Genomic DNA, 25,021 nt, shown 5'->3' with positions numbered 1-25,021 from the left:
TTCCGCTCGTTTTGGGCTAATTGTGTTTTTACACGAAAAATAAATGTATATTTTTGCCATTAAACCATAAATATTTCCGTGAACAATAAATAATTACATCTACATTTGTGTCTTATTTGCTGAGTGTGACAGCAGTCATTTCATTCTTTCGGTTTTTTATCGCCTCCATACCACGTTTTTACTGCACGCGCTTCCTAAATAAAAAGGCTTCCTTGTCTGGCGCGCCCCCGCGTCCTCCTTCCCTCTGTGCCGCGCGCTCTCGCCTCTCTGACAGTCCGCCTGCTCTCACGTGTTTTCTGTGTATAAAAGGCTTCCAGTCTCCGCTCATTATGTCCGCAGTGTCACCAGACAAACGGCGAAAGATGGAGTCAGCGCTGAACCAGCTGAAGAAACACACCGTGGTGGTGGCGGACACGGGAGATTTCAACGGTAACGGCTCCTCCACATGCTAGTGTTAGCATGTTAGCATGCTACCTATCTGACCGGGAAGTATCCAGCTTTAATGCGAATGACCGCCGTGCCACTATCGTGCAGTTAGTGGGCGTGAAACGTTAGCATCTGTACATGTAGACATGTTGGATAATATAAGTTTTATAACCGTCAAGATAACAAACTTTCCAAATATTCAGCGCTACTCTTAGTTTTCTTGTTAAGTTGACAATCTGTTAATCCGATTACTTTACTAACGATGCCCAATTTAGTAACACTACTGTACGTTAGCCACATTAGCAACCATGCTAGCTGACTAGTATGGCGTATATGCCTCTGTGTCGAGGATGCCTGTATTATGATAAAGCTGTTAGGGGCTGCGTAAATAACATTACTTAAAGTTAACCTTAACTTGTAGTTGCTGCTCATGTTATGGTGGTAGAATATGTATTGAAGGGTGCTAAAGTAAGTCATGGGCTGGAACAATTTAATTGCATTACAGTGTGTATTATTAGACTTTCCTTCCTCGTTTGCGCCTTTCATGCAACAGAAGAAAAGGTCATGTTTCTCAATGGGTCAGAATGAGGAACTGTGAGATTTTAATACTGTGGTATTGTGATGCAAAAACCAGTTAGTTCCTCATCCAGGACTTGCAGAGTCAGGATGACATGACAGAACTGGTCTGGGACTCCTTCAGCAAGACGTTACTGTGTAAGCTGATAATGTTACACTTACTGCACAGCAGGGCTCATGTTTGCTGACATAGTCTGTTTTAATACATCAAATTATATGGGTTACAAGTTGTACTTCTTTAAACATTTAAGTGCTATACAAAAAACCTTAAAAGCAGCAAGCAAAAGGGGAAAAACTGAAGTAAAAATGGTTAAATAGCAAACAGTAAAATGAAAGTATAAGTTGAAGACATTGTTTTGGTGAAAATGATGACATTTAGTCGACTTAGTAAAAATCTACTGTCTGTAAAGTTTGAAATTTTTAGACTGAGTCCTTAAGTCAATCAATATTGTCTGGTTTGCATCATCTAATTTTTCAAAATTTCTGTTTGTCTGCTTTTTCACCTGACAGTTAATGGTAAATGTACTGCACAGCAGCACTTTGGTGCAGGGGTTAGCGCTGTTTCCTCATAGTGTCCTGGTTTGAATCCCAACAGAGCTGAACGATATGTGAAAATAATCTTATTACTGAGGATGCTGAGTAAACATCCACACTATTGACATTTGCGTCGGCCATTTGTTTATTCTTCTTCTTCTTCTGCGCCAGCTACCTCCTCCTTTATACTTAGTCATATCAACACCATTTAAACTTCAGTTTCTTTGTCATTTGACTGCTATAACTTTTCTAATTTGTTAAATATCTAACTTTGTTTAACAATGTTAAACAGATGGCAAAATTTCACCAATCTTTGCTTTCTTCAACTCCTCATAACTTTGACACTCCTTGGGCTATTTTCACTATTCTTCTATCATACTCTTAAGCTTCTTGTGCTCTTTTCAGTTATTTTTAATACTTTTTATATTTCTTTAACTATTTTGCTTTTTCTAAAACTAAATAACATTATTTCAGATGTGTCAGCTCTTCGAATCCTCCAAAACTCTTTCAACTTCTAAGACTTGTAACTTCAGCTCACTTCCACGTACAGACTTCATTTTTCCTTTAAAACGTAGACAAACTCTTCAGCTATTTAGAAATGATTCACATTTTTGATATCTTTTATAGATTTTTAATTATCACTCATCAAACTTCATGAAGATTTAGCTATCTTATGCTATTTTTACAGATTTGTATGCTATTTTTTATGCTATGTAGCCATTTTATGCTATTTTTAGGGATTTTTTTAATGCTGTTTTCAGCCTTTTTGCTTTTTCAGCTATTTTCAGCAGTTCTTCCACAGTTCAGTCATCATTCTATATTATAACCAGCACAATATTAGGTAAATTAAACTAGGATGAAAGATTTGGGGAAAAAAAAAAAATCTATTTGCATTTTTTGGCTCATATAACAAATGTGTTATCAATTGCTATACTAAAAGGGATAATATTTTGTATGTTCTTCCTGTTTGGATTAAGAAAATCAAATTAATGAACTGGAAAAGTAGGATTTTTTTGTAAAATATTCTAAAAAAGACACTTCAATCTATGCATAAAGTGTAGAACATAAAATCTCTGCTGCAGAAAAAACGTGCTAAACTGGTGTTTTGACACATTTCAGGTCAAGGTAATATTGCACTGTCTGCAATTTGAAAATTGCCATATTGCAATTTAATCTGATTAGGTCTGTAGAAGTTAAATCTGGTCCTGTACAACACAACAACCTAGCAGAGTGAATGCAACTTGACAGCACTGTTGAACTTTTGACCTCTCAACATCCTACACTTGTACAGTTTCTTTTCCAAAGCACTGCTTCAAATATTCAGCCAGACCATCCCCAAACAGTACAGACATCTCTGATAGTACTGCTATTTAAACACAAGTGAGTGACAGTGATAAGAAGAGTGGTCTCTTAAGAGTTACACAGCCATTAACTTCTCCTTTTTAAAAGCTTTTGCCTTAAAAACACCTGTTCTTCTGGTTTATGTAATCTGGGTATTTCATGAATGTTGAAAGATTTCTCTGGTTTCACAGGCTGCAAGTTAAGACATGTTAAAATCACTAGTGTTTCACATAACTAATGCAAGAGCCCGGTCAAACGTGGTGCAACACCACTGTCTTGCTCAGCTGGGGTGGAAAAAAGGGTTTGCAGGGATAGCTTAAAAGTCAATGGACGTGGCTGACAGAGCACTTTTGAAGCTTTGCACAGGGCTGCTTAGTAACCTATTAACACGCATGGTTATTGATAGTTTAATGTTCCTTATGAGATGGTGAATATTTTAAATCTGCTGTAGGGACAAGACACAATTGTATGCATGTATACTACAGTTAGATATTGGTGTGATCTGAATGTAGGTAGAGGGAAATATTTTTTTTGTACTTTACAGTAACTTAGAGAAAATAAACCTGTCTCTCTGTGTACACAGTTAGCATGACTAACTGGAAAATCAGGCGGATCCATTTGTATAAAAAGAAGCTCTTTCATTGTCAGATTTTGAAGGTATTAAAGGTTACATTCTTCAAATGTATCATATGTAGTTTATTTGCTGTAGTGTTGTTTTAATATTAATGCAGAAGTTGTTCACATTCATGCTAAACGTAACCCTTACATGTCTACAGGGTATTTTTGACAATATAAACCACTCAGTAACTGTTTACCACGCTCATGTTTGGCATCATTTCTGAAACTTGATGAAAAAGAAAAAAAAAACATTTCCAACTTAAACTTACTGTATTAGACATTGGACCTCCAAAAAACACAAAAATCAACAGATTTTTTAGAATTGTTAATTAAAGGAAGATGTGTTTATATACTTGGGCTGTTAACATTAACGCGATAATGCTCATGATTAATCTTGAAATCTTAATGTGTTAAAAAAAAATTATTTAATCAGTTCAATCATATGACTAAGTTTGACCACAACTTGCTCTCGTAGTCCTCCTGCTCTGATGTTCACATGCAGAACGAGTCTGAAGTTCCACCTTTAGGCAAAGCACATCTTTGCTAATGTTAGCAAAAATGCTAACAACAGCAACAAGGGAACAAGCCATGGTCATACCACTCTGTTCAGCTGCTTCAGGACAGTTTTCTTCTTCAGCTGCTCAGATAAATGCAACAAGTGAACAATGAACAAGTCCTGTTTGTTAACAATATTAATCCAGTGTAGAAATCCCCGGTGGAACTGGAAAAACTGAAGTTAATTAGCCAACTTTCCAAGCTGATGATGCGTTCAGGTAACCTCAGTAAATTAGACAGCTGTATTCTATATGTTAAGATGTGTTCAAATGTCACATAAAATTGGGAAACTATATTTTTTGATGAGCAACTTCAGTAAATACAGTTGTGAACATTTGTTTATATATTTGAGGGATATACAATAGATGTGACAGACTGAATCATAGCTTTTTAACTCAAGCACTACTCAGCCAAAAACACTTGTAGTTTAAATATTTGCCCGTATTTTGTCTTTCCATCAAACTTGGAAAGTATTGTTGGTGGTATCGATAAGGACTCAGATCAGCACTTTCAGTGTGCTGTGTATAGAATTAAAGGAACAAAAATGAAACACTTGACAATTACAACCTTTAAAAATCTACAAACATTAAAATAAACTTAAAATATTTTTTTTAAAAATGCTGTGATTAATCATGATTTATCACAGCAAAAGGATGTGATTAACTTGATTATTTTTTAATACAGTACCATCAGTTATATATGTGTGTGTGTATATATGTATATATATATATATATATATATATATATATATATATATGAATATGAAGTTGTCATCTACAGTTAGATATTTAGAAAATGTTGTAAATCTACACATAAACGTAGTGAAATTTCATGTATCAAGCTAAAAATGATTTTTTTTTTAAACACAGAATGCATTTGTATCTTTACGCATTTTTGTCCACTAATCAATACCCCTGTTCAAAATAATTTTTGTGCTAATACAAGTTTACAGAAAACAATACAGCATCTGTTGCATTCCAAGACTGTGAGTGATTCTCAAAAAGTTCAGATTAAACATAAAAAGATGTAAAAATGAGCCAAATGCATAAAATACAATATACATATGCAGGGTTTTTTTATTTTTAGTTGCCCCATTATAAATCCAATCCTCTTTATTTATATGGCACATTTAAAAAACATTAAAATTACAAAAGTGGCGCACAGTAAAAACACAGAAATAAAGCACAAATGAAAACAGAAATGAAAACATTAGGAGAAAAGAAATAAGAGCAGACAGGAACACCATAAAAACCTATAAAATGATATAAAAATACAAAAACCATTGAACAAATAAAAACCATATAAACACAGGGATTAGGTAAATAAAAGGACAGAGATCACATGACTGTTATACTGAACTCTTATGCTGAAAAGCCAAAGAATAAAAAGAGTTATAAGTTGTGATTCAAAAGTTGGTAAGGTGGGGGTGTTTTGATTTCAAGTGATAATACTTTCTGAACACAAAAGGAGAGTTGAATTACATGGCCTGTATTTTTACAAAATAAATGATTAGCATATAGTAAAAATATAAAGTGTTTTTTTTTTTCTTTTTAAAAATGGCAGCAAATGCTAAAATTATGTAAAATGAGTCCAAATCCTGTTTGGAACACGGTCCCTTATGTGTAAAATTAACTTTTACATCAAGTTCCAATGACCATATTTCCTGTTCTTATTGACCTGTTGATGCCAAACAAAAAATAGAGCGTTTACACATCACTATTTCCACAAAGTGATTTCAATGCAGAATGAGGCTTTGTATGGAGACTATCATGTGACAAAAATACTGCATGATGATGTCATGTGATTTTTAAAGTGTACAAGACTAAGGACATCTTCCAGATTAAAATTTTAAAAAAATCTCCATCTGGCCATTTCATCATAATAATGTGTAAGTAAAGTCCTGTTTAGACACCGGTTAACCACATCCTTAGAGAAGCAGCACAAACGGCCTTCTTCAGGGTTTTAACCATTTCTAAACATACAGATTAATTTACATAGAGGAAAACGGCATCTCCAGCTTCTGATTTAGAAGCATTTAAGTCTGGACGATTGGCATTTAAATCTTTTGTAAGCTGCAATAATGGGAAACATTTGAGTGTGTTCTTTAACTATGATAACTGATAACCAAGACCAGCCCAAACCCCCTGACCTGTGCTATGATGCTTCCTTTTGGAAGCGGTCGGAGAAAACAGAGGCAGGCTTTGTTCCTGGACTGAATAGCTGGCAGCAGAGACTGGACTGGTCTGCTCCAGTAATGGCATTAAAAGCACAATGCATCATGAATGAAAAGGCTCTGCTGCTTGAGCATATCAAATTAACACGTGCAGATTGGCCCTGTGAACTGCTGCAGGAGGTTTTTCATAAACAACATTATGAGTAAATAAAACATTAGCACAGACCTTGTGAGTTGTTGCTGCAGATCATAGATTATTCAACTTATGGTAACCACGACTTTCATTTTCAGCATGAAGGAGCTTAGTAGCCGCTTACTAAAGAGGGCAAGTTTTAAGTTAATGAACATTAATTTAGCACTTTCTTTACTCATTAATTCTAAATATGCAGCATCAGCAGCTTTGTCTCTTTTGTGGTTATAGATACAAGAGGCTCAAAAATTCCAGAAGCATAAAAACAACCCTTAGTATTGATCAAACTACAAATGAATAATTTAGTCAGCCTATTAAAGTCGTAGCCATTTATAAGATGGTGTTGGTTGTGTTCTTGTTGTCAGAATCAAAAAGGTTATAACAATCACCTCCCTCTGACTCTGAGAAGCTTTGTAAATGGTGTAGCAGCATTTTTATACAGTAGATGGCGCCATTTAGTAACCTTACAGCAACATTGTGTTTGTACTTCATGTGATGCTTTTTCTTTGTGTGACTTTTTCTACCTACATGTGAGTAAACGAGAACAAGGAAAATTGTGATTTATGGCATCCCATCGTTTAAAACTGGTTTGTTGAGTTGTAGTTAACGATGGTTCACCTGTTCTGCATGTGGCAGTTGATGACAAAAACTTGATTGAGGTGTGGATTTGAGTACTGATTGGAGTCGTAGACTTCTTTTGATGGCTTTTGTTGAGGTCTGGTGTAGGGGACCGTAAGGTTTTGGAGTTTCTGTGTTTAATCCTGGTGATTTAATCATAACACATCTAGAAAGAAAATATTTTCATATCAGTTGTAAACCACAAGGGCGGACTTTATTATATCCTAGTTATGTTAGAAAATAGCTTTTTTGTGTATCCACAATAATTTTGTTGACTTTCCTTTGTCTTTTTGTTCTTTAGCTATTGATGAGTACAAGCCTCAGGATGCCACCACAAACCCATCTCTCATCCTCGCTGCTGCCAAGATGCCTGCCTACCAGAACCTGTTGGATCAGGCCATCAAATATGGCATTGCCAAAGGAGGGTAAGAAGTTGCTCATTATTAAGGGCTTAAAAAAAACCCAAAAGGCCATTCCTTAATGTGGACATTATTAACATACCGGTCTATTTTCCCAAGCAGGGGAACATGTTGTGTTGTCATGGATTATGTTCAACATAAGACTTCTCTGTGTAAAGTGTTGATGAGGATTCTTCAGCTTTTTTGACACAAACCATTTACTGTGCATGAATTTCAGACTGAGGTATCATCTTGATCTGGTTGTTTACAAATGCACTGAATGTGGCGTGATGCGGCATGCCATTTTCACCCTGTTGGCCTGTTCCTATATCCCTCTCACACTGAGTTAAGTGAAGAACAAGGAAACGAATAGATAACACGGCATATTGAGTGTCAGATTGATTATTTCCTTGCTTTTCTTTCACTTTCCTTTCTCTGCAAAGCTTGTCAGCTTGTTGTACAAGTGGAGGTTAACTTTTGATTTTGCACTAGAGTTAAAGAACTGTTCATTCACACAGAAGTGTTTCACTTTGTTTAAACCTGAAATCTGTGGCCCCTGTTCTGTAATTTGTGGGCATGGGTTGGTTGAATGTTACAAAGATGAACTTTAGGATGGTCTCCACAAGCTCACTTTGAAAAATTAAGGGGTTTAAGACCTTTGCCTCTGGTTGGGTGCCAAAGCTGTCAAACCAAATTCCAGGTTGTCCCAAAATCCTGTATTCCAGTCTGCTTTTTGGAGTACTTCAATGGAAAAATGGTTAAACCCATCCTCTACCGTGACAATTTTCATTTCAATCAGCAACGTCCACAGTGTGCAGTTTCTGTGCAGCTGTGTTGCTTTTCAATATTATCTTTCCGTCAGACAGACTCAGTCTGTGAGTGAGTATGCCCTCCTCCTATCACTTCTCCTCACAGAGGAGTGTTTTCAGTCAAACCAGCACACCACTAGGTTGTTATATTTTGTTACATAACAGTATACTTCCCCTTTATGACTTAACAAAGGGAGAAAAATAGTTCAAAAGTGGCAGCAAAGCCTGCCCGTCTGGTCTGTGTCATTAAGTATTCCAGCACATTCTGAGCAGTGAAGCAGCTACTGGTAGTAATAAAAAAATGAGGTAAACTTTCAGATGTGCAGACTGAGGCAGCTGAATGCACCTGTGGTAAGGACATCATGTGTGACAGCACCATAACTTTTATGCAAGATGCTGAAGTATAAAAGCAACAGCCAACTTCTTAGACAAAAAATAGGTGTTATAAGTGCTGCTTATGCTACAGATTTGACTGTGTATAAGCTGAACATTCTACCCCACAGGTTTGTGGGAAACTTGAGCTTTTAACTGGTGATTTAGAACTAAAACAATGTCTTTGGATAGAGTGCTTGGAACTGTAATTGTATAACTCTTACGATAAAATGGCTATTTGACTGAACACTTCACTGATCAGAGAAATAAAATAAGCCAGAGGGGCTCCTCACCCTATCTCTACGGCTGAGTCCACACACCCTCCTGAATAATCTCATTTTGACTGCTTGAACCCACAATGTCATTCTTTTGGTCATTACCCAGCTCCATCAGCTGTTTAGTAGCATAGCCTCCTAATATTAGCTCCTGATGCTGCTGTACAGTAATCCTCCTCAGTCTTGATCAGAGTAGCAGTAATAGAAAACTCCAAAAGCTTGTACTAGGTCCTGTTACCTAAAAATAATAATCCAAAGTTGAAATTGGAGACAAATGCTAATTACCGAGTCAAAGAAATAAAAGCTACTTACGTTACATTATGATGTGTTCGAAAAGGCTCAGACTTCTGGCAATTCAAGGTGGATAAAATTGTGATTAGGGCTGGGTAGTTGAATCGAAAATTAGGTTAAATCGCAATATGGTCTGCTGCAATTTTCAAATTGCAATTGCAAAGGTGAAATATTTCTTTGACCTGAAATTTGTTTAAAACCTTTTTTTGCAGCAGCAGACATGTTATGCATAACGTATCATGCAATCATTCAGGTGCCATTTTTTACAATTGTCAACAAAAAATCCTGCCTTCTTTATTTTTGTACTTATTTTCTTATGCAACAATTCACATTCAATTTGCAACACGAGTCAAAATCATCAGAATTAGACACTTTTAAAGAATTTTTCAGCCATTTAGGAATTAAAAACAGTTAAGAAATATTCAAATATCAAAATGCAATTGCAATATTGGGGGAAAAATATCGCAATTAGAATATTTTCCAAAATCATTCAGCCCTAATTGTGATGTGTTCAGAGTCACATGGAGAAATTGGAATTTTAGTTTTTAGTGAGAAAGCTGAATAAATATGGCCCTTCAAATGAGAAATGTTTAATTTGTAATATAAAATAGATATTAAGCATGAGTTCAGTTAAAATCATATGATCTCATGTTTCTACCCCAAATACACCAATATTCCTATCAATATTACTAATATCAATAAAGAGTTTGATAAGGTGCATTAATAAGGGTAACAATTTGAATAAAAATCAATGATTCTCATTAAAAAAGTCTGTTATCCAATGTTTGTTAGTATTTTCATCAGTTTATTTCAGATTATTACGTGGGGACTATTGATTGTATAAGATGAAGGTTTTTTTTTTGTTTGTTTGTTTTTTCCAATGTGGCTAATTTATTAAGAGAGAAAACATGATGTGACTAAAATGTAAGGACTTTTGGGTGACTAAAACTGGACTAAAATGTTTATAGAGTTTTTGTCAACTAAATCTAGACTAAAACTATGAAAATCTTTCAAATCTAAAATGGGCTGCCAAAATTGACACTGCTCCAGGTCCACAAAACACATGCAGACTGGATGAGCAAACACCCTAAAGAAACTCTGCAAGGGTAAAGAGCTGGTCCACCATCCCAGGACAAACAGGGAATCCGCATTGTTTGTCCTGTATGTGAGGTTTGACAACCTGCCAAGACTGGGCAGTAAGATACACCGATAACTGGAGCCCACTCTCTGGTCCCCCTTTAAAAAATCGGAACCACCACAGAATAACATAACAGAATACTGGATAGAATAATCTGTGGAATTTAGGAATTTTGTAGGGGCACATTTTTTATTTTGACTTGTACGTGTTCACTTGATTTTCTTATCCATCTGTAGACTATTAGAAAGCACTGATTGATTGTTTCTAGCATAATGTGTTTTTATATGAAAGGAAGTGAATTAATATTTTGAGTATACATGCGTCTTTATAAATAATACGTTTAGAGCTGTAAGTAGGTGGAAAGGCTATAAAATGCAATGTAAGGTACTTGAATTTAACCTTGGAAAAGGTGTAAAAACCGTTACGATTTATTTTTCTGTGTAACATTTGCATAAGCTGAGGTGGTTTCATCATGTTTTCCTCTGCTGTTCTCAGGACAGAGGAGGAACAGGTAGCCAACACCATGGACAAGCTGTTTGTGAGTTTTGGTCTCGAGATCCTGAAGAAAGTCCCAGGCAGAGTCTCTACTGAGGTAGATGCCAGGTAGGTGCAAACATCATGTCTATAGGTACACATTATGACAGGATACGTATTCTGAAAATTCCCAAAACAACACGCAGACTTGTTGAAAATGTAATAACATGCAGGATCACTCACAAGGCTAGACCCGTGACATAAACACAAGTCTGGAATTCAGAGACCAAGATATTCAGTTTGTCATCCTTCTGGCATGAAAAACCCAATGTACTGTGTAACTGTTTCATGCTCCTTTTACAGCTCAGTATAAAATGGTACTTTGGCATTTTCTCCCAGGCTTTGCAGACTAAATCTGCTACAAAAATGCCTCCTTTTCTAAAACACAACTTTATAATAGAAGGTTTTTATAATCGTCTAATCCAGTGATACTCAACCCACGGCTCTCGAGCCACATGTGGCTCTTTAGTGACCAGTTGCCGCTCTTTTAAGGCTTAAAATCCTCCCGAAATCGTTTATAAAGGTGAAAACTGTCAACAGTAAAGACTCTCTGCAATAAGTCATATTGCATTGCATCCACTGTTCATGAATTTATATTTGTGTAGGCTGTGAAATAGCAACCGATTTATATGATATCTGTTCTGACATCAGGGTTATTTCACCTGATGGTCAGTGGGCTACATTAACTATACAGATCCCAGTGAGGAGAAAGAGAGAGGGGTTCATAGCATTGAGGATGCAGCTGCTGCCTGGTGTGTGTGCTGTGTTTTTACTTCACGTTACGTCACATTCCTGCATTAGAACTCCTTCATTTGCGTTTGTACCGTGCCTAGGCCCACCTCTTCCTTCCATGCCAGGGCCCAAGCACAGAATGAATGTACTTATACTGGTCAAACCTACTGGACTTAAGGCTGAAACACACCCAGGCTACGGATGGCCTAGTGTGAGTGTGTTCCGAGTCATTTATTGCCAAATTGTGATATCTGCCTAAATCTGCTGTCCTAAAGCTGCTTATTTATTCTGCCTCATTGCCTAGATCCTCAGCCAATCAGAGTGCTTCTTACAGTCCATAGTCATTATATGCCTAAGTCATCTATTAATTATTAAGTCACTTTTATTTGTTAATTAGTCCTTGTTGTGGCTTTTCTTTTTGAAGAAACTTCTTAACACATCTGGTAAAACTTTCTGTTACAGCATAAGTTTAAGTTTAAATTTATGTTTGCCCAAATATGTGTTTTTTCTGAAAACCTTAAAATATGCGGTAATTATGCTATGAGGCTAACATGTTGCCATTACAATGGGTTCAAAATTGAAGGAGCGATGGGATATTAATACCTTTTTCAAGACCCTCTTGAAATGTTTTAAGTATTAAATTCAGTGTTAGATTTTCTGAATAAACCATGTGTAAGCACACCCCTTCAGTCAGTGGTTCCCAACTATTTCCCTTGTTGCCCTGATACTCGTATTTAAGACAAGCTAAGTCCCCTGGGCCTCATAAAGAGAAAATAAACATATATATTTTATTAACTTGTTTATTTTAGACTATTTTGGGCCTTTTTGCCTTTTATTCGATAGCATAGCTTAAGACCAGTGTGTTGCATCACCCTTACATAAACAGAATAGGCCTACACCAACAATCATATGTGTCATCATCTTTTTTTGAATGTTTGTAAATCTAATTTTGACCTCACAATGGGGTTGTATGATCTAAATACAAGTGTCTGTGGGCTGCAGTTTTAAAACTCTTATCATAACCCTGTCTCCATTGTAACTGTGTGAGAATTTAGAAATGAAACAATGTTTACAAGGCTTTGTAAGTTGCGTAAAATGGAAATAACTTATCACTGAAGTATAACTGCTATGTAGGAAAACTTGATGTGAAAGTGTCCTGGGGGGTTTTTATCAAGACATCTGCATAAAGACACATTATGATTGCATATTTCCTCATTATCTCCATGCAAAATGTCACATAGCCACAAATGCTGTTTTTTATTCTGAATGCTGCTCCTTGCTTGAAGATTTTATTTTATTTGTACTGTTACAGTCTCCTTTTAGAGGATAATTGCTTAAACCAACATGACTGTTTCAATCTCATTCGTTCCTCGCCATGTGATGCAAAAAGGTTGTCGATGTGCAACAATTCTTCAACCTGATGAAAATCTAGTCAGTCTCCGCTCAACCCTCCGGCTGAGACCAATTTCTGAAAAGTCAAAGTTTGAATTGACCAATTTAAAATGTTCCTTAACTGGAATGAAAAAGTGCATCCCTACCCAGTAAATAAGTAGAAAATCTTGAATTAAAACTTCTCCTTTGTTTTCTAAGGTAAGTTGAATGATTGTGTTTGTGTCTCTCCACCCCACAGGCTTTCTTTTGATAAAGATGAAATGGTTGCTAAGGCCCTGAAGCTCATCGCTCTCTACAAAGAGGCGGGCATCAGCGAGGATCGCGTTCTCATCAAGCTGTCTTCGACATGGGAGGGAATCCAGGCCGGCAAGTACGTGTCATGTGTCATGTCAGCAACACGTATGCAGTGCTCACCTTCCGTGTATGCTTTTACTGTGTTAAATTCTCCATCATGTTTGAAGCCTTCGTAAGTTGAAAGATATTTGAAGCATTTGAAATCTCATGACTGACACGGATGTTTAATGCACGGATGTTATTTTGTACAGGAGGGCCCCACTGCCTAGATGGCAAAATTAAATAAAAAGAAAATTAAAAAATTAACGTCTACAGTATTCAAGTATTCAGACCTTCACTTTTTTGAATTTTGTCATGTTTTAATCTGATGCTGCTGTTGAAAAATTCATTCATTTAATTTCTCATTTAAACTCACTACCCCATCATGGCAAAGTGAAACAGAATCCTAATTTATTTTTCAAATATATGAAAAATAAAATACCCCATTAAGTATTCAGACCCTTTGCTAAAACATTTAAAATGTAGCTCAGGTTCCTCCCATTTCCCTTGCTGAGATTTTTCTGCACTTTGATTGTAGTCCACCTGTGGTAAATTAAATTGATTGGAATGATTTGGAAAGGCAAAAACCTCTCTATAGATGGCCTCACAGCTGACATATCAAGGAAAAACCAAGCCATGAGGTTAAAGGAATTTTCTGCAGAGCTCAGAGACTGGATGGTTCACACGTGCAGATCTAAAAAATCTGGAAATTTAATCCAGCTTGATGCTTGAATACACAGCAGGGTTTTCTCTGACAGTCTAAGGTTTTAGACTTGGCTCAAGAGGGAGAAGAGAAACCTTTGCTGAGGAACATTTGTCATTTTGTCAAGAGCTACTTCTGTCCTCATCTTCTAGCTGTGTTTCAACATAAGTGGACCACAGACAGCTTTTATACCCACACACAAAAGATTTGGTACTTTTCTGGCTACTAAGGAATTCAAGGAGAATCCAGTTCAACTTTCCCTGAGGGCAGGCATCCAAAGATCTGGTCTGTGACCTTTGGAAGGTCAGCAAGGATGTAGTGAAATAACTCTTTACTTCACTCTTCTCTGCACCGCTGTGTAAGACGTTCAGTATTTACTGGAATGTCATTGGTGTAACTGTAGTCAGAGTTTATTTGCATGTCCAAAAAGAGCGTGTCCATCTTTATGATACTGTAAATATTCGAGACATGATGTCACAGGCTGAAAGATAATTATGACTTCCATAAGTTTTTATATGTGAGCAGCATGTGTTCCGGAACAGCATGTGAAGGCACGAGTATCAGATGGTTTGTAAAGGTTGATATTAACAAATAAGTGACAAATGATTGATGATCTCAGTACCAGGACACATTCAGCTATAGATGAGCTTCTTTTTTCTTCATTTATCCATTTATTTGTAATGAATCAGGGGTTATAGGGTTATATTCCATCCATCCATTCATTTTCTTCTGCTTATCTGAGGTTGGGTCATAGTGGCAGCAGGCTAAGCAAGTCAACCCAGACATCTCTCTGTCCAGCAACATTTCCACCTTTTCCTGAGGGATTACAAGGTGTTCCCAGGACAGATAGGAGATATAATCCCCACAGCAAGTTCTGGGTCTATCCCGGGGTCTCCTTTCATGCCCGGAAGACCTCCACAGGGAGGTGACCAGGAGGTATCCTGATCAGATGCCCAAACTGGCTCCCTTTGACACAAAGGAGCAGCGGCTGTACTTCGAGATCCTTCCGGATGTCCGAGCGCCTCCCCCATCTCTAAGGCTGGGCCCAGCCACTCTCCTTAGGAATCTCTTTTGATCACTTGAACTTGCGATTTTGTTCTTTTGGTCATTACCCAGAGTTCATGACCATAGGTGAGGGTTGGGACAAAGATTGACTAGTAAATTGAGAGTTATGCCTTCTGACTCAGCTCCCTCTTCACCTCAACGGTACAGTACAACGTGTGCAGTACTGCAGACGCTGCACCAATTTGTCTGTCAATCTCGCATTCCCCTCTTCCCTCACTTATAAACAAGACCTCAAGGTACTTGAACTCCTTCATTTGGGGCGAAGACACCCTCCCCGCCTAGAGGGAGCAACACACAAATGCTTAAATTTCTTCAGAAATCTCTGCTTCCTTTCAACATGTGTCCATGTCTGAGAGTCCTAAGATCAAAATCCTCCAACATTTACTCATATCATTATTAATTAGATTACTTGAATTTGATTCTACATTTTCAGTTGATTAAAGAAACCAAAAAGACTGGATCCCCAAAGAGCTGAAATTATTAATAATCTAATATTATCTGACTTGTTTCTGAAATTCAGCAGATTTTGAAAAAGTGGAAAACAGTTGCATTGACAAGTAGATTTGTGTTTATGATCTCTTTCAGTAAACTGATTAAAAAATATTTTTAATGATTTAATGATTTCTTTTTAGGGAGCTGGAGGAGAAGCACGGCGTTCACTGCAACATGACCCTGCTGTTCTCCTTTGCTCAGGCTGTGGCCTGTGCAGAAGCAAAGGTGACCCTTATTTCACCTTTCGTTGGACGCATCCTTGACTGGTACAAAGAGAACACAGACCGCAAAAGCTACGAGCCACACGAAGACCCAGGTGTTTAAGTTTTTCATCTTCTTATTAAACCTTGTTCATGTGACAGTTAGTTATAAAGGGCTGTTTGTCATAGCTTTGTAGCCTACAGCCAGAAGACTGTGGTAGCTGTTGAGAGAAAGTAACTTTGAGTTACAAATGTATGACACAAGAATTCATTAAGATTTTTTCTGATTTACACACTGAGTCATTGTTAACCCTGTTTACACCTGTCATTATCATCTAATTAGCTCTGTGGTTAAATTACACATCAACTATAAAGAGGAAGTAGCCCTTGAAAGTAAGGGCCCAAACTTTGACCCCCACCCTCATCAATTGACACATTATGTACCCCTCCCTCATTCCTGACATTAAATTCTTCCTCCAGCAGAAAACCTTGGCTAAGGACCTTCAGGTCTTGTCCACATGTAGGCAAGTCTTTTTTTAACAATGGAGGTTTCTCTGTGCATTTTGACCTTCTGGACACTTGCAAACATCATTTCAAGTCAGTAAATGCTCCTTTTTGAAAATTCCTTCCAGTATGAGGACTTTTAGAAGCTCTGCTGACACTGTTGATGTGTAAAAGGCGAAGAAGGAGATTTGGGCTTGTAATGCCACTGTGCGCCAAGTTCTTTCCTGATTACTGTCACTGGTGTGTGATTTTATCCCTTTAATTTCCTAGTCAATGGTGGACACTAAACTTGTACTGGTGTTAATGTTGCCAACTGCTTTTAACATGCTAACAGATGAACAAACAGTTGCTTTGCTACAACGTAAATGAACAGACACACCTTAACCCTCTGAGACTGACATTGACATATATGACAACTTAATAAATTTTGGACAATAAATCGTAGACATTTTTTTTCCCTCTTGTAGTCTGCCATAGTACCTCTAATGACACTAGCCACGCCTCTATTAGCCCTTCTGGAGGCTTTTCTAGTGTACCTGGAACCTGGGTGACCTTCCAGGGTCTTTAAAGATTAAATACACTTCAGTAACTCTGATATTAAATGTCTTTTTTGATCCATTTTTGATTGTGTCTGCCACTAGCTTAGCATGCTCTCAACCATATTGTTTTCCCACAGTGGTTGTCAAATGGGCTGCTCATAGCGAACATGAGTTCAAAGTGGAGAGACCGAGAGCCTGTGATGTCTCCCTGTAGGGAGGATGCCTCCCATGTCCTCTGCAGACAGAATAACTTTGAATAATGGCACAAATAGAGCCAGTCCAAAAAAGCAAAAGGACCTTTTTTGTAATTGTATTGTATGTGAATATTTTGAAGTCTTTTTGTCACAAATTTTTTTTTTTTTTTTTTTTCAATTTTCATTCCTCAAAAGATGGGAGAACAAGTTTATGCAAAAAAAATCTGTGTCATATAAAAATCTTTGAGTTTTAATTTAGTTTCTCTTTTTTTTTAATAGTCCCATAACTAAAATTCCAGTGACATTACTGAAGCCCACATATTCTTAAAGGCCAGGTTGTTGTGAAAACAGAAGTTGATGTTTTACAAACTCTTTCAGGCAATAAGTCCAGGTGAGGAAAAATGGTTAAAAAACAGCTAAGTGCTCAGAGGATTCATGGACTACAGAGATCACTGCTGCTACATACAACACTCCCAAGACACAAATTCAGCTGTGAATGTTGTTGCTTTCGGACAAGGCAAGGTCCTTACCACATGCAAAAGTGCGTTTTTGTGTTTTCATGTAGACAGTGATGTTTTTGACAACATGGCATGTGTGGACAGGATTATTTATGAAAAAAAGGAGGAAACCTCCATTTTCAAAAAACGCTGCCTACATGTGGACTAGGCCTAAGTCCTCTTTTCAGGTTATCAACCACATGTTGGTACTGGATGTAGATATACATTTCTTCAGTCTATATATACATACAACGCACACATTTATCTCTATTTAATGCCTTAAAATGTCTTCAGATGCACAGCTCTTATGAGATACTTGAATCCACTACTGTGCTGGTTTACATCCAGGCTGTAGAGCTGGATGACCCTAAGCAGACACCCAGGCTCAGCTGTGATCTCTCTGGAGGACTCTCTGAATAGAAGCAGAACCTGAACAATAATCTCTTAATAACAAATAAATACATTAAAAAACACCTATGTAATAAATAATTCTTCCTCTCCTTTTCAGGTGTGCTGAGTGTGACGAGAATTTATAACTACTATAAAAAGTTTGGCTACAGCACGGTGGTGATGGGCGCCTCGTTCAGAAACACGGGACAGGTGAAGGCCCTGGCAGGCTGCGATCTGCTCACCATCTCTCCCGGGCTCCTGGCAGAGCTCAGTGAAGATCACAGTGCCGTCACAGAGATGCTCAACGTGGAGAAAGGTAAAGCTCTGTGACACTGTGTGTAACTCTGAGTGAACTCGCAGCTGTACAGAGTTTGTTGATGCAAATCATATTTAACTGACACCAGCCATTAAAATGTCTCGTCTCACTCCTGTGTCACCAGAGATTTAGTGTTTTTTTGAAGAGGTTGTTCTTGGGAGTGAATAGACAGACGTGGAAATAGGTTGTAAAGCGTAGTCGGATGGAAATGTCAACCTTAGACTGTACGTTAGAACAACACAGACCTGTAATACAGAGGAAAGAAGGTATTCTGTTGGTATTGACATAACTGTTTGAACACTACCGTGTCCGCCATATATTTACTGATAATTAGATGTTTTTGTTCTTAAAGAAAGAATAAAATAAAAATTTCACTAAAACTCCTTTAACTTGCCAGAAGTTTACGGGTTCAGTTTGTTGTTTGTAGTTTTCTTAGTGCGTCCTTGTATGCAGGAGTTTGGACCATGTTTAGGCCAAAAATTGTGCAAATCTTTGGCCACAATTAAATCCAGAGACCAATCAGCGACCCACTCATGATTATTTAGCCCAGTGGTTCTCAAGCTTTTTGAAGCCCCCCTACTTGTATCTAATAAAAACTGACGTCCCTCTAGACCCATACTGTAGAAAATATATACATTGCTTTCAAAAATCAACATCAGATAAACCATTACTACTCTATCAAACTATTGAATAAGAGTTTATCAGGGTTTTAGTAAAAATGTGTAAATCTAACTTTTGCAGCCTCACAGCTGACAAAGGCTGTCAAAATTTTCTACACTGTAGAACCACGCCTCCAATTTGGTTCAGTGAGACAACTTGGGTTGAACTGATTTAACACTTGATGAGCTTATTTATCCTCAATCACCTGACTTTAATCTTCACAACTGTTGGTCAACGTAAGCTGCAAGATTTCCAGTCTCTCCTGCTCTGCCATTGCCAGCTCTGCTTGTATCAGTGCTTCGCTCTAGCGTTTAGGGCTGGGCGATTAATCGCAAACTAGATTAAATTGAAATATGGCCTGATGCAATTTTCAAATTACAGAAGTTGCAATATTTCTTCAACTTGAAATGTGTCAAAATACAAGTTTAATAAGTCAAATTTTTGCAGCAGCAGAGTTTTTATGCACATTATGCAAACACTCAAGTGCCATTTTTTATAATGGTTTACAAAAATCCTTCTTTATCTGTTTTATGTATGTTTTACGCCAGCTGCGATCCACTGGTAGCCAGCCTCACCTCCCCCACCCCAGCCACCTCCCTTTTAGCTTAAAGCTTGTTGCACCCCCCTATTCAGATTCATGCTACTAAGGATTAATTGCTTCAGAAATAATTTCATTGTTTTCACAACACATGGTCTTATTTATGGAATTATTTATTGCTTAAATTTGTCGAAAAATACATAAGATTAACCCAAAAATAATCGCAAAATTGCAATCCCAATATTTGGGAAACAAATAGCAGTTATATTATTTTTGCAAATCATTCAGCCCTACTAGTGTTCAACCTCACCTCCACCACCCCAGTATCCACCTGTAGGCTCCAACAGGGAATTCAAGATACATTTTCATTGCTCTAAAAGCAGTGTAAAATAAGTCTAATAGGAAGGATGAAATTAGAATTGATTGAAGTAGACAGTTCAAATATTTACAAATGGAAGTGGTCGGTCAGATTTTAACCTAAAGAATTTGCCAAAAAATTTTCAGAGTTTTGGTTGTATTAAGACAGGGTGCAGAAGAGAATTTAATGCCACCAATTTTGTGTGCATAGGATTTCTATTTATATCACTGTAATACCTAAATGAGCATTGAAATAATTCAGTTATCAGTAGTATTAGACCAAGTTTGAAATTGTGGTATTGAGGCCCATTCCTTTAAAGTCTTGCATTATTTTTTTTTACCCATTTTAACCTTTTGTTTGTTTTTATGCAGCTAAGGCCTGTGACCTGAAGAAGGTCCACATGGATGAGAAGACTTTCCGCTGGGAGCACAATGAGGACCGCATGGCTGTGGAGAAACTTTCCGACGGCATCCGGAAATTTGCTGCTGACGCCATCAAGCTGGAGACCATGATCAAAGTAAGAGATTTTGTTTATATGATTTTTCTGTTCAGTTTTTTATTTTGTTTTTATGTGCCAAATGCCTGCTAATGCATGATATTTGGGGGGGGGTTAAGCAAGCAGCTCTGTGTGTAACTGTGTTACTGTTATTTTAATATTTAGCAGTAAAACTCAATAATTAGCAGGAAAAAACTTAAGGGTCATAGAGATGCTGTACATTATGATTCTATTTGTTGAGCCATGTTCTGAGTCAAGTATAGGTCTAAAATAATTTTCTAGTCTGCACAGTCAGTCCAGAAAGTTCACACTGGTATCGGATCAGTACTCGGTTTTGGCCGATACCCAACACCTTGGTATTGGAAATTGTATCAGGAAGGAAAATGATGTCGGAACATCCCTAGCTGAAATGTATTTTAACAAGGAAGCAAGTCCCTCAGGGTGCTGTAGCGGTGCAGTCCCCTCAATTTGTAAATAACACTGAAACTAGATGATGAAATTAAAAAGTTATTTACTGATGTTTATGATTCATTAAGGAGGTTTTTTTTACCTTTCTATCCTTAACTTTTCTTGTTCTACTTCTTAATTTCAGGAGAAAATGCTCAATGTGAAAAACGGCCAGTAGCAGACAGAAGCGGCATCTCTGCCTCCACTGACAGGAAGTATAAGCATTCAGAAGGCTGCCTTCTTTGTCCCAAACTACCAGAGAGAAGGTCCACAGCTCCAGAGGGCCTTCTCTCTCTATCCTCATCTGACCAAAACTCCCAGGATCATCCTGCTGAACGGACTCCTCTCCTCTCTTAGGCCAGGACTGACTCTTTGTTTTCTGACCAAAAGTATAAATGATGCTAAAACGAGTGTGAGTGGAGTTATCATGTCAAATATTTACAAGAAATTTGACCATAAAGAGAAGAATAAATATTAGTGAGAATTTCATTGATTTTGTGACTACTTGAAAGACCGTGAGCACTTTTTTTGAAGAGTGGACCAGTTTTGCTATAAACACCATTGTAGCGTCATTCCTCAGAGTACCTTTCAATAAATAAAATCTCCTTTTATTACAGCTGTGTTCTGAGTTTTTTTAATCATGGGTTTTCTATTTTAACAGATGAGTGGGTTACATCAGGTGTCAGACTGCAGTTAAAGCAGGCAGGGCATTTTAAAAGGAGCCACATCAGTTCAGGTAATCTGAGAACAGACTAATAACCATTATCCATATATTCTCTTTACTTTGTTTACTGTTATGACGGAAGTGCATCATATTTATAGATCTACCTGGTAATGAACCCCTCTCAGATTCTCAGTTAGACAAAACCTCCCTCTTGGCGCTTTTGCCTGCCTCTGGTCTCCTGTTGAGCCAGTTTTACTCCATTCTGTCTGCCTAAATGTGGCTTGACTCCACCTTCACGGCTTCAGACGTACATAAAGAGGAAACAATCAGGACCAAGTCATTGTCAAAGTTGCTTTATGCAGAGTAGGAGCACTATTAGCCAAGACTTTAACAGACGTGTGGCTGGAGGTAGGAACATGAGATTTATTTTCCATTTTCATCAGAGGTTTCTGAATTCCTGACAGTATGTTTGCTAAAAGGTGGGAGGGTTTTGAGATGTAAACTGACTAAAATTTGAAAGAGCATAGCTGGTGAGATTGAGCTGTTGCATGATTTTAACAACCTGTTGAGGCTCTTCAACAGTAAGGGATAAGTGGTACAGCTGCATTTTTGTGCACCATGATCAGTGAGCTTTAAATATGGACAAATTTTATTTATTCTAACAAAGAATGGATGGAGAACAAAAACTAAGGGCACTAAAACTAAGCACATGATTTTTCTTGGATTTCATGATTTAATTTAAGGGGCAGTTTTCAAATTTGCACAGGGCTTATAGGGACATAAAGGTAAAAACAAAACATTCTGCAATAGCTACAGAGACGGCCCTGTCTCCAAAACACTCTGCAGTAGCTACAGAGACGGCCGTGTCTCCAAAATGTTCTGCAGTAGCTACAGAGACGGCCCTGTCCCCAAAAAGTTCTGCAGTAGCAGCAGGGATGGCCCTGTCCCCAAAAAATTCTGCAACAGCTAAAGGGACGGCCCTGTCCCCAAAAAGTTCTGCAGTAGCTACAGGGATGGCTCTGTCCCCAAAACATTCTGCAGTACCTACAGGGACGGCCCTGTCCCCAAAAAGTTCTGCAGTAGCTACAGGGATGGCTCTGTCCCCAAAAATTCTGCAGTAGCTACAGGGATGGCCCTGTCCCCAAAATGTTATGCAGTAGCTACAGAGATGGCCTTTTCCCCAAAAAGTCCTGCAGTAGCTACAGGGACGGCCCTGTCCCCAAAAAGTTCTGCAGTAGCTACAGGGATGGCCCTGTCCCCAAAAAGTTCTGCAGTAGCTACAGGGATGGCCCTTTCCCCAAAAAGTTCTGCAACAGCTACAGGGATGGCCCTGTCCCCAAAAAGTTCTGCAGTAGCTACAGGGACGGCCCTGTCCCCAAAAAGTGCATGTGTAAACTCCAGAAATATAATGTATGATCACATTTCTAGTTAGAGTTAGGGTTAAGGTAACAGGATACCAAATGTTAAAAACCTGAAGACAGAGTCTTTAATAAAGCCGAGTAAACAGTCTGACGCCGGGGAAAAAAGCCATCCTCCATAAAAACAGTCAAAGTAGCTTATGCATCTCCATCAGCTAAGCACACAAAGCAGCTATACATCTCCATTATCTACATAGCAAAGTTAGCTTTGGATGTGTTTGCTAAAGCTTATGTTGCTACAGCTAACCTGGCCACATTGGCTTACATAGTAATGTTAATTACGTTGCCAGCATAGCTATGTTAGCTTAAGCTAAAGATAATGAAGCTAAAGCGTGCTGCTGTTTCAGTAACTACTTCCAAAACAGGTTTGTGCATAATTTTATCCCAGGTAAGACCTCTTTTCTACTTTATTTGTCTTATATTGCTTAGTTTGTACATGCCAAACTTGATTGGAATAAAGCTAAATTTAAAAATAAAATCTAAAACAGAAAATATGCTGTACCTGCAAATTACAGCTCACATGAATTCTCTAGAAGGGGGGGCATGAAGAGCTTTAAACACAAGCAGCAGTACTTTCTATGGGCTCCTATACTGAATATGGACTTAATGTAAAGACACAAATACAGGTGTAGTGTGACCCATTTTTTTGCTTCTGCAAAGGAGTCGTGCTGTAGTGTTTTGAACCAGCTATAAGTTGAGCATAGAGGCCTGATCAATGCAAAGTAGAGTTGTAGCTACACAGCAGGTAAACGTGTCATTGGACCCAAACAGCATTTAAACATAGAAATGAAGGATGCACTGGTGCATCAGTTCAACATCAGTATCATCGATATTGGTCCTGTTGACAGATAACAAATAATGGGGCAGCCAACATTTTAAAGCATCTGGGACTCCCCCCGGGGGGCATCTAAGCTCTGATGGGGAGGCGTGAGTCTTTGTCTGCTCTGAGGCTGCCAAAAATAAAATTGCAAATATTGACTAAAACCATGATAAAGCAGTTATTAAGTAGTTTATACAAAGGTCTAAGAAAAGCATGCATAGGCCTTTTAGGGTTTTATCAGTGAAACATCTATGTTAATTTTTGGCGACAGTGTGTCACCTTTTCTTCTCTCTTGGGTCCTTGGGGGCTCTGCTTTTGTTAGGTACATATAAAGGGGCTCCAAGGATAAAATGGTTGGGAAATACTGATCTAGTAGACCTCCCTGCCAATTTAGAAAGGAGGTTTGTAATAAGGCAGAAGAAGTCTCCAAATTCTGATCTATATTTGAGGTTAAAAGAGAGAAAATTTTGGCGTTTATGGAGTCTGACACCAAAAGAAGTCATGAAAGAAGCCTTTATATTGGATCTTAAATGTTATTCCAAACATCAGTGTCTGCACTGATTTTCATAATCTGTGTATCCATAATGAAAAGGTTTTTAAGTCTTTAAAGCTAATGTGAAATAATGCCAGTTAACAAAATAGAGCTTAAAGATTAAAAAGATAATCCACTGTTTGCCTGAAATAGAAACTCAAGAGAGAAAACCGTGGCTCCAGTGTGACTCAGATTACATTTACAACACAGAAATAACTCTAACTGAATGTAGCATGGCTGCTGCACATCTATAAAGAGTTAAATCAGTGTGCTGTATCTCTCTTTTCATACACTGTGTTGAAAGCTCGTCATACCAGAGTCAGGCGTGCAGCTGAAATGTGTCTCTTCCAGTTCTAAACTAGTTTTCTAAAATTGTCTTTTAAGAGTACTGCAGATAAAGACATGCGCTGCCCTGCTCTGTTATAAAAACAATCAAACCAGTTTCTCTCTACATACTGGAACTTTTCACTCTTTGCATTAAGAGCTCATCTGATGTGTCAGAACTGATTGGATTCACTTGTAAGTTGAAGATGACAGGATTTTTCATGCACTGTTTCCCAAACCTGATCTTATGTAAGAGAGGGAACAATAAACCTGCTGAAGACCTACAGGTGGTCGTATTCAATGATGCCCCATCATCAGTTTTATATAAGGTAAACAGAAGAAATGTACCAAATTTAACTCAATGCTTTGGCTGGGATTATTTTCTAGAGCTGGACAGAGGGTAGAAGGATAGAAATGCTTGTTATGGCTGCAGATTTAGTCTAATTATTATTTTATCTTACCAAAAAGTCAAAGACTTTTGAATCAATTGGACTTGAAACTGTTTCCCGTTGCTCTGAGGCTTTAGAGGTGTTTGTGTCTAGCCTCTTTTGTTTGTTTG

General features: G+C 37.8%; 1 protein-coding gene across 1 annotated transcript; it reads left to right on the top strand.

The window, feature by feature from the left end:
- Nucleotides 1-233: 233 nt before the first annotated feature.
- taldo1 (transaldolase 1) lies at nt 234-21,318 on the top strand. The gene is made up of 8 exons (XM_041791254.1): nt 234-429; nt 7,333-7,456; nt 10,810-10,917; nt 13,211-13,342; nt 15,706-15,881; nt 18,008-18,205; nt 20,133-20,278; nt 20,850-21,318. The coding sequence occupies exons 1-8, from the start codon at nt 330-332 to the stop codon at nt 20,880-20,882; spliced, it is 1,017 nt and encodes a 338-aa protein (XP_041647188.1). The 5' UTR covers nt 234-329; the 3' UTR covers nt 20,883-21,318.
- The last annotated feature ends 3,703 nt before the right edge of the window (nt 21,319-25,021 follow it).

The sequence above is a fragment of the Cheilinus undulatus genome, linkage group 1, assembly GCF_018320785.1.
Source record: "Cheilinus undulatus linkage group 1, ASM1832078v1, whole genome shotgun sequence".
Taxonomy (NCBI): domain Eukaryota; kingdom Metazoa; phylum Chordata; class Actinopteri; order Labriformes; family Labridae; genus Cheilinus; species Cheilinus undulatus.
The sequence above is the reverse complement of the archived record's forward strand: the minus strand, read 5'-3'. Positions and strand labels throughout refer to the sequence as shown.

Bases quoted from the DNA above. Each gene is read 5' to 3' on its own strand.
- taldo1 (XM_041791254.1), top strand. From the start codon at position 330: ATGTCCGCAGTGTCACCAGACAAACGGCGAAAGATGGAGTCAGCGCTG. The intron at 18,206-20,132 runs GTAAAGCTCTGT...GTTTTTATGCAG, and splicing joins GATGCTCAACGTGGAGAAAG to CTAAGGCCTGTGACCTGAAG. The intron at 20,279-20,849 runs GTAAGAGATTTT...TCTTAATTTCAG, and splicing joins AGCTGGAGACCATGATCAAA to GAGAAAATGCTCAATGTGAA.